General features: G+C 41.5%; 1 protein-coding gene across 1 annotated transcript; it reads left to right on the forward strand.

Moving 5' to 3' along the window:
* Positions 1-319: 319 nt before the first annotated feature.
* On the forward strand, positions 320-10223 carry camkvl (CaM kinase-like vesicle-associated, like). The gene is made up of 10 exons (XM_054608487.1): positions 320-422; positions 1719-1850; positions 2182-2256; positions 3075-3213; positions 4476-4596; positions 5265-5340; positions 5514-5650; positions 5930-6008; positions 6103-6190; positions 7649-10223. The coding sequence occupies exons 1-10, from the start codon at positions 328-330 to the stop codon at positions 9125-9127; spliced, it is 2421 nt and encodes an 806-aa protein (XP_054464462.1). The 5' UTR covers positions 320-327; the 3' UTR covers positions 9128-10223.
* Positions 10224-10607: the final 384 nt, after the last annotated feature.

The following is a 10607-nucleotide window of genomic DNA, read 5'->3' on the forward strand; positions in this document are numbered from 1 at the left end:
ACAGGGCTGGCACGCAACCAGGCTGCCAGAAGCGTTAGTATCCAGATTCGTTCAGAAAAGGACTTGGCTGTATCTGTGGTTCTCTAATACACTGTATATTTTCAAGGCTAATAGTACCTCCCTTGGGACCTCTGTCTTCAACCACTGGAGGCTTTCATGATGTTTCATCAGTACTTCCTTTCCTCTTTAACATGCTGGTCCATGCTGCTCTGCAATCCCTTTATCTGTTATCTAAAGGTGTCATCAAAATAATTCATGCTTTACTTTCCCCCTTTGTAGTGCACTGATTGAGATGTATTTGTCTTTATTTCTTAGGTGAATGCCGTTATGCCATTCGGGTGCCTTGCCCTGCGAGATGGGCGAAATTACAATAGCATGTCTGATGTCACGGACAAATATGAGATTGGACAGGTCCTCCGAGCGTAAGTACCATAAAGCGTAAAGCATTGATCTCTATTGCCTTTTTCCCTTTCCTCTCCCATGTAGAATTCATGGACACATTCCAGTAATCCCAAAAGGTCTTTATTCCCGAATTATTTCAAATTGGATCATTTTCCCTGCAGATTTGGTTTGGCATATCAAAAGCTTTCACTGAAGAAATGACAGAGGGTAATAGCATGAAGCTAGTGTTACAGACTAAAGAGACACATTATTCAAATTTTAGCCAACCAATTGTCTGTATATTTTTGATCATGACAGTTCATGAAACACACTGTTGGCCGTCTATAATTTATTCAGTGTAAATATTCTGTGTAATGCTCAAAGAATCTTTTGGACCTGTTTTCAAAGAGCTCTTAGAATTACTGCTGCTTGAATGACCGTGTACTGAAAGTTGTCTTCTCATGAACACCTCTCTTTTACACATTGAAGGCAGGCACACACACAAACACACGCACACACACTCATACCAATCAGCGTAAGAGGCCATATGGCAACATCAGCATCTGGCCTCAGAGATTTCTGTTCATCTTTTATATAACACACACACACACACACACACACACACACACACACACACACACACACACACACACACACACACACACACACACACACACACACACACACAAACAAACACACGAACATTAACTCAGAGTTAAGTGCACACATTTGCTGTACATATGCTCTTAATTTGATGAAAACAAGGAAGATGAAAGTGGTAAGGTTGTGGTAAAGATAAAATGTCAGCTCAATCAACATTAATGTGTTGTAAGAAAGTGTGCATTTTTACATATTTGAAAAAGTATGGCTACTCATGAATAGTCTATGTAATAAAGAAAGAAAGAGAGTCATTGAATTTATCTGATGATGTCCAGTGGGCATGTAAGTATTAAATATGAAATGTGTAGTTTAATTTTGCATCACACAGCTTCTCAAAATCCATTTGGCTGAAGCACTTCATGCCCCAAAGGCTCAAAACCAAACGACACCTGGCTCATAGCAGCGATGGACCCATTTCGGATTGTTATTCATGACCAATTATCCTACGCAATGACTACTCACCCAATTAAAGTCTTTCACTGTGTTTCACTAGAATATCCAGTGTGCTTTGTCTCCCTATGTTGTGTCTCTCTTGGGCCTTATTTTCAGATGTGATCAAAAATATCCATATACATTTTTTCCAAAAGCATTTTCACTTACTTTGTGCCGTAACATTATATTTACCTTCTCTGCCTTTCTCTGTCTGTCTGTCTTTCTATTTTTTTCTTCTTGCGTAGGAAGGAGTTCTGCGAGCTGTGCCTGGCTAAGGACAGACAGACAGACAAGGTGTTTGTCTGCAAGAAATTCCTCAAGAAAGATGGCAGGAAAGTCCGAAAGGCTGCCAAGAACGAAATCATGATCCTGAAATTGTACGCAGTTGGTCTGTGGACAGATGGATGTATGATTTAGGGATGGAGAGAGGCAGAGAGAGGGAGAATGAGAGAATGATTTGTTATTTGAATATATATGATATGTACATTTCCAGTCACACAATCTATGCAATAACCCTGGTTAAAAACGTAAACTCAAGTGTTGAAACTTCCTCTTGCACTGTTGTTGATAAAAGAGATTTACGCCCACACAGTCTTGTTTGTATCTTAGGCTATTAAAAGGCCAGATTATGTTATCACCCTTCAGTTGCATGTGTGACTCTTCCCTGTTTTAAGGTTACAGTCTGTGACCACTTTTTTGCTGCTCCAGGGTCAACCATCCAAACATCCTGCAGCTGATAGACACATTCGAGACCCGGAAAGAATACTTCATCATCCAGGAACTGTAAGTGTTTCCTTTATACTGTTTCTCTAGTTATCGTTCTTGTACAATGTTTACTTAAGCGTGTATGTCCTAATTGTGTATGTGCCCTTGTGTGCCTTAGCACAATACAATCCATCAGCTAGAGGGTCGGGGTTGAGTCTTCCGTCTTATTACTGTGTGCTCTGTTGCTCCCCTCAGCAACAGAGGAAGGTGTTAGATTTTATGAGGTATTTGCTCTTAGTAACACTCAACATTACTCAGTGCTCCTGAAGCACTTGCTTTGCCATTATAGGATCTCTACAGAGCTCGGGATCAATACGTCAGAATGGGCCCAATCTGCGTCACTTGTGACTAGTGCATTTTTCACATTAGCAACTTTATTTGAAAGCAATAACATTGATTGGAGCTGAGTGTCAAAATGATTTCCCTTCTGTTACTGTGATAAGTGATGCGGTCTTCTTCCTGTGGATCACTTAGTTTATGAGTTGGTGTCTGTTCATAGCTCACCAGTTGCCCAGCCAATAGTCCTCCTGCTGAGGGAAATACAAGATTATCACACTCGGCTTATACACTGTCTAGAGTTAACCAAGTCTTTTAGAGTAATGACCAATACGCTGATTTTTAATTGCTCAACAGTGCAAGCTTTAGGCTAGTGGAAGCAGATTGCCTTACTAATGGACAAAAAAACAAGAGCACAAGGCTTTTGATAACTGTGTTACTGAAAGATTAAAGTGAATTACTTTGCTGCAACATGTGGTAAACAGTCCCACCAGCTTTTTATTTGTATATATATATTGCGGTGTGGGTGCTGATGTTTTCGTGTGTTTGACTGCATGCAGAGCCACAGGAGGAGATGTATTTGACTGGATTCTGGACCAAGGGAATTACACGGAGAGAGACGCTTCCAATGTCATTAGGCAGGTCCTCGAGGCTGTGGCATACTTACACTCCCTCAACATAGTTCACAGGAACCTGAAGGTACATGCTCACTCTCTTTCTCCCTTTCCCCACCTTATGGCATGTGCAGGCGGATGTGTGTGGTGGGTGTCATTACAACAAACATGTAAAAAAAGACTGGTGACTTGCCTATAGATATACAGGAAGAAATTTACAAAACGATTTTCAGAGTGAGTGCCAACTTTTCATCACATCCAAGAAAGTAATTTCAGGGTATAGTCAGATGAATCTCTTTGGAGACACATAAAAGCATTGCACTGGCATCTCAGTTAATGTCTCAACATTTGATAACCTTTTTAGCAGGGGAGTAAACACAGTCTTTATTGCTTAATGCAATATTATGTGATACAGGCAAGACAGATTCATATCTTTAGCCCCCATTAACGACCCATTAGGATGGGATTACATCATGTCTTGGGCTTCAGACTCCCCCTACTGGTAGAAGCTGGATTTGTTTCAGTCGATATTGTATATACATTACATGGTCTGGACTCAAATATCCTTTGAACCCATGAAATTGATTTTAAAATTACATTTTCATAACAGCACAGAAATAAAAAGTCTGGGGGCTTCCCTTAATCAAGAAGGCATGTTTCTGGTAATTATTTTACCTAACTGCCTTGTGAAGAAATTACATATGATTATTTCTTAAAATATATTACAGTATTATTGCTAAAATGATTTACCTGATGATCCATTACTTGCCGGCAGTTTACAGGTTGTTATATGCTGCATTATTGTGCACTTGACCCTAAAACCTGAACTTCCTATTTAGATCGGCACAAATTTTGATGATCAGCTTCCAGTTTCTAAAACCAATGACTGGTGATTTAATCTATTGTTATGCAATTGTTGCTCAGAGGGATCTTTGTTTCTTGAACAGTCTGGTTGAACCACTGTATAGCTTCTTAAAACTTTTTTCAAACCCTTTATACGAAATAATATTTATATTTATATATATATATATATATATATATATATATATATATATATTTATAAAGACAACTTTCCACAACCTAAAAGTGTAAAAGAAAGCAGTTTAACAATTCTGTGGCAATGATTGATCTGTTCTTTTCACCTGTAATGAAATTGCCAAGTAATAATAGGAAAGGTAATTGTTGAGTTTAAGAACATGTGCCATTATTGATTGTTTACAGGTTGCAATGGTATTATCATTTGCTGTCTAATTGACTAATTATCAGTTCCTATATATTTGCAGCACTGAACCACTTCAGTAGTGTGTATTTGGATGAGAACACTTAATTTGTCCCTCGTTTATTTAGCTGGAAAACCTGATGTACTACACAGAAAACAACCACAACAAAGTAGTTCTGCGAGATTTCTATCTGTCCCGGTTTGAGAACGGACCCATCACAGAGCCTTGTGGAACACCAGAATACCTGGGTATGATACTTTCCACTATTTGTAGTTCTGTTTTTACATACAGTATAACTTAACTGCTTTTGGTTTCTCCATCTTTCATCCACTCATACATCCTTCCATTAGCTTTGCCTCCTGCCTGCAGGGCTGTTTGAGAATATAGCACTGCGGGCATACTTTACCTATGTGATGTCGTTACTTCATGTGCTTTTGAAGATGAAAATCTGTCAGAGATAAACAGTTATAGTGAAAAACAGTCACGAAACCCAGTGAACCACATACAAAGATTGAAGGCACTTAACTCTCATCCTCCTCTCTTTTCATGTACTCTGATCTCGCTCCCCTCTCCCTCTCTCTGAGGTTTATGCAAGGCAACTTAGAGTACAGAACTTGACCTGGTTCTCTCCAGTGAAAGGTCAGGATAGTTATTCAGCTGAGTAATTAGACAAATAAATAAGGAAAGGGAACAGAGGCCCAGACGAGAAAAGGAACGTGAAAAAGTGAGCTCCTGTCTGTGCACGGTGGAATTATGAATATGCATTATGAAAAAACAACGTTTAGTCTTTCTTTTCATTTTGTGTTGTTCGTGTTGTTTGTAAAAAGAAATGTTATTTCCCATCGAAAAATCCGAGCCATTCAAATCTCTCTTTTTCTATGTCTCTATGTCTGCTCTTTTGTTTGCTGTCTTTCAGCTCCTGAAGTGGTGGCTCGTCACCGTTATGGTCGTCCTGTGGACTGCTGGGCTGTGGGTGTTATTATGTTCATACTGTGAGTCTCTATCAAGAAAGCTATCAAAGCAAGCAGGCCAATACAAACTGAGCTGCAATTATATCTGAATAATTGCTTTGTTGTTTATGAAGGATATATCGAGTTATTTGTATGGTTTAAAAATAATTTATTATTCTCTGTCTCGTTATGTATGTTTCCCTGTTTCCCTGCAGGTTGTCAGGTAACCCTCCTTTTTATGATGAAACAGAGGAGGAGAACACAGATCTACATAATCGCATCATCTTCTGTCGCATTGTTGCTGGTGACTTTGAGTTTGATTCTCCGTACTGGGATGATATTTCACCTGCAGGTACATAGCTCTACCACACGATGGCAATACATACACAGTTGAGTTTCCAATGACGTGAGGCATCGGCGTTGGCAGTGAGAAAAGTATAGATATTTAACGTCACATAGCTCAAAATGACAAACTTATATCTCCCTATTCACGACCAAACCAAACCATCCTTCATGATTTCTCAAAATTGACATAGTTTGTTCTAAGAAAAACAATATTTATAACAATATTTTTCACCTCATCATAGATGCCACTTAAATTTACCTTTGGTCTTCATTGTTTCTCTATCAGCTAAGGAGCTTGTCTGTAGACTCATGGAGGTGGACCAGATGCTGAGAATCACCGCACAGGATGCACTTTGGCATGAATGGTAATTGTGTGCACATAATCACAAGCACAAAAATGTTTTGGCACACATCCACAGGGTTTATAATCACTTGTTTTCTGTCTGTCACATGTGACAGGATTGCAGGGAATGGTGCGTCAGAGAAGAACCTAAAGGATGGTGTGTGTGCCCAGTTTGAGAAGAACTTTGCAAAGGCCAAATGGCGGGTATGAATTCACTCTCTTTCTGTAGCAGTAAATAGAGTCGGTGATACTATAGCCTGGTAAGCAGCATTAAATCGGTATATATGTAATGATGATTGCACATGAGGTGCTTTTACTGTAGCTCAGTATGGAGAGGTATGTTTTAAATTTGCAAATTATTTGGTGGTGGTCAAAGGGATGTCCTAAGGGAATGAATGCTGAAGAACAAGAAGGAGGAAATCGAGATGGCACTGCTGATTGACAGCATGAGTAACAGTTATAACCCTCTTCTCTCTTTCCCCATGTGGTTCCCAGGAGTTGAAGGTATTGTAGTTCATTAAGAGGGAGAGTGGAAGGACAGAGCATGGGCAGAAACTTACCTTCAGTCTGGCATGAATCAATAACAAAACATCTTTCTAATGGCTGATCAACCTCTTGAATTAGGTTTCTATTGGCAAAGTGTCTAAAGTAATCAACCAATCGCCAAACACTTCAGTTAAGCCTAAATCAGCCTTGAGATGTGTTGACCATGTTATGGCCGGTGAAACTCTCCTCAGAGGCTCTGTTCCTGCCCACTGTCACTCCTGTCCTGTCCCAGAAGAGATCCATCCACTCTGCCCCACTTTTCTTCATTGGATTAAGGCCCAGATGTTCAAAGTGGCCCGCTCTGCTCCTTTCTTACTCCTCATCTGCACTAGTCTATGAAACCAGATTGGTAAAAACAACATTATGACCAGTAACAGGGCAAAGAGTTTGCTCATTGCTTGTGTAGTTTTTGTATCTGTGTAGATAAGGAGAGGGAGAAATGGAAAGGATTTAAGGGATATAGGCCACTGTGGACTGTTGAAGCAGTGATTTGAACCATAAGGCCTTCTGTCATTCCTCTTACGTGAATCCTGGCTCATTGCCCCATACTGTACCTCAGTGTTACATTCAAGTCATTATTGAAGCTGTACAGAAGCTTCTCAGTTAAGCCATGTTGTATTCAGTGACATTTCTGTGTTAAAATGGCTTTTCACTTCCAGAGAATTAATTCCCTGGTTTAGAAACAACTTCTAAGCTCACACATTTTCCCTAACTCCTTAAGTGTTTGTAGATTGAAAGATGTCAGATGTGTTCATTTACCTTTTTATGGACAACAAGCAGTCAAGGAGTGACTTGGAGAGAGTGAGTCTAGAGATTGATTTAAACCAGGGTACAATGTGTCATAGCCTCTTGGAAGTAAACAACCGGCACCAATCTTACTACGCTGTCACTTCACACTAATCATAAGTATGATAATGCTAAATCATGGTGCCGTGGTTGTCGTCGAAGCTTATTTTCTATGCTTTGCCATAACCAACTATAGAATCAAACGTTTTTCTTTTTTTAGGGAAACAAGTCAATATGGGTGTTAATGAAAAAAGCAACATATTGTTAATCTAATTCTCTTTACATCGCTATCCTTCTCTCCTTTTTTCTTTGCCTCTGTCTGTTTTGCAGAAAGCGATCCGTGTCACCACCTTCATGCAACGATTAAAGAATTCAGAAGCACTGAATGACAGTTCAGCAGAGGCTCAGGGAAGTGAGGAGGCAGGAGATGGTGAAGGGGGTGTGTCCCAGGGGACAAGTGATGAGGGAGACAAAGGGACAAGTGATGGAGGGGTGACGTCAAGTAGTGTGTCTTTAGAAGTTACTGTTGAAAATACCCCGGTGGGTATGGACCAGGATGAGGGGAGGCGTAAGGTTGGAGAAAAACAGGATGAGGTGAAGATGAGTATCCGCCCATCTGATATTCTCGAGCCTCCGTGTCAACAAAGTCAAACAAATGCAGCCCCCAAACTCACACAGGAGGAGCTTGATAAGGTCGGTGCAAAGAAGACAGCAGGTGATGGAACCAGGAAAATGGCTGCCAATTTAGGTCAAAATAAAGTTGTTACAGAATCCAAAGCGACCCCTGTGATGACACCTGACCCCTCCAAGCTGTCGGACAGTTCATCAGGCATTATACCTGACAAAAAACACACATCCGCCTCCCCTGATCCCAGCAGCAAACGTAAGATGGCTGCAACGTTCCATGGCCTCTCACCCACAGCCCCTGCAGCTGGAACCGGCTCAACAGAGAAGAGGCCAGCCACACAGAAGGAGCAGAAGGATGAGACTGACGGCAGCTGGTGTCAGACACAAGTACCTGAGGCAGTGGCAGAGCGGTCAGTGGCAGTCGCTCCAGCAATGGGGCCTGGAACTGGGGTGGATGTAGGACCAGGAGTTAGGTTAAGGGATGATGCTAGCCCATTGGTTAGAAGGGACAGAGAGGCCAGGACAACAGACAGATACAGCGCTGAGTTTAGCATTGCGAGGCCAGGTCCCACGACAGGACAGGGTTGTTATACCGTAGGTAGCTCTGCTAGTTTGGGCCGTCATGCCACACCATACAATCCAGAAATTGCCACTGTAGGGATGGGGATGGCAGGGAGCTATGGTAGTCCATACAGTTCCTTGTATACGAGCGGAGGAGGGGTAGGGATGTATGGGACTGGGCTACCACATGGAGCAGGCGGGAGCAGCGCTACAAGCGACTGGCAAATGGACAGTGTGATCGAGCAGATAGAAAAGCAAATGGCCGCAGTGCTGGAGAAGATTGAGGGAGACATGCCCTCGCTGCTTGAGCAAATCAGTGACTGCTCCGCTGATCCACCACGTGCCAGGAGCACACACGCCTCACCTGCCACCTCCCGCACACGCTCCTCACAGCACTCCACGACCGCAACCTCAGCCACTCCTCCGCCTCTCCCAACCTCTCCCAGGCCTGCGCTGCCATCTATCCCTCGCCTTACTATCCCTCCACCCTCCTATCCTCCACCCTCCCCACCCACACAATCCTCAGCCCAGGCTGCGGGAGAGCATGAAGACACGGATGGACAAAGGGATGCTGCTCGTTCCAGCCAGTCCCCCAGAGCTGGGATGGGTAGGGGGCTATGAAGCAGGTGTCCATGATGCAAATCACAACACCTGGAACATTGGATATATAGTTTAATTGTGAGGTTTTAAAGATTCTCTCCCAGAGTTTTCATCCACTTATTCCCCAAAGGAAAACCATGCAACGTTGTTTGGTTTGGCTGTGTGTTCATATTGAGAATAGTGGTTGCGAGAAAACTCCCGAAGGCATTCAAATACTCTCATGACTGGAGTGTTGGGGGAGTAACATAGGGTACTGTATCACTCTGTAGGACAGCTGCAAAGAGAAAGAGAGTTTGCTGATCTAATCCAGATTGTGTGCATGAATGCTTACCACACAACCTTCTCATGCTGGAATCCAAGCACTCAGCGCAGGTAGCAAATGATGGATCTACAAAAGTAAGAATAGCTTGGTTAAATCTTCAGCTAATGGTGAGAGTTACAGCTAGGAAGTGATTTGCATTATCCCCTAAAAACTGTAAATACACACAAAGAACTAGGTTCCTAACTCTTGCTGTGCTCCCATGTTGTAAACTTTCTCACATCCAAACTGACATTTACTTTTTCAAAACAGCTCATCCCATTTCATTATTTTATTGTACCTTTTTTATGTAGCTATTCATTCTATAGTGAGGCTGCAAAATCATAAGCTTGCAGTCACAGAGTTGTACAGACATTTGTGAAACTGAGCTGATTAAGCCTTCCCATTGGCTGCTGAAGATAGGGATTTGTTTAACTGTATAGTGTATTTAAACTTGATTTGTCACTCAAAGTCTTGTGAGTTGCTCCACAACTGTTGAAGAGTTGAGGAAGATTTTAAGACACAACATGTTGTGTAAATGCTTTGCAATAACACAAAAAACACGGACACTCACTCACATTAACTTTTTCAAAGTTCTCCAAAAGTTTAGCCCAGAAAGTGTTTTAATTTTTATCCTGTTTTGTCGATACATTCATTTGGTAGGCCTACTGCCAATTGGAATTCTGTCTATCATTTCCCCTTGATACAAAAAAATATATATATTTCTGAAGTTCATTCTGCTTTTGGATCTATGTAATACCAGGTTCTGTGCTTTTCTCCTGAACAAGTCTAGACTTCCACTATTCTGTCCCTATGTAAACTGTGCTCTGTTTGCAAGTCTTTCAATAAAAGTAAAAAAAATAAGATGAATCTTGTCTTGTTTCATTGGCTGAAAGCCGTTCAACCTGAGGTGGTATCACATTAAAACGGTTGTCTGTTAACAATGTACAATGCAAGGGTAAATATCACTATGTTTCGTATGTGCTGGCGCTGAAAACACCGTTTACCGTTGATTTAACACAGACGTATTAATTATCACGCCATGACTACAAGTCCCATCGGGCCCTGCGTGAATTTCGGATTAGTCTATAATCGTAAAGGCACGGGGGTGAAGAAAATGTCCGTTCACAATTAACATGCGATTAAACTATTTAATTGTGTATAACTCAATACACTCTGCCTTCTTTGAGGTGTGGTTGAACA

Source organism: Anoplopoma fimbria, chromosome 12, assembly GCF_027596085.1.
Source record: "Anoplopoma fimbria isolate UVic2021 breed Golden Eagle Sablefish chromosome 12, Afim_UVic_2022, whole genome shotgun sequence".
Lineage (NCBI taxonomy): Eukaryota > Metazoa > Chordata > Actinopteri > Perciformes > Anoplopomatidae > Anoplopoma > Anoplopoma fimbria.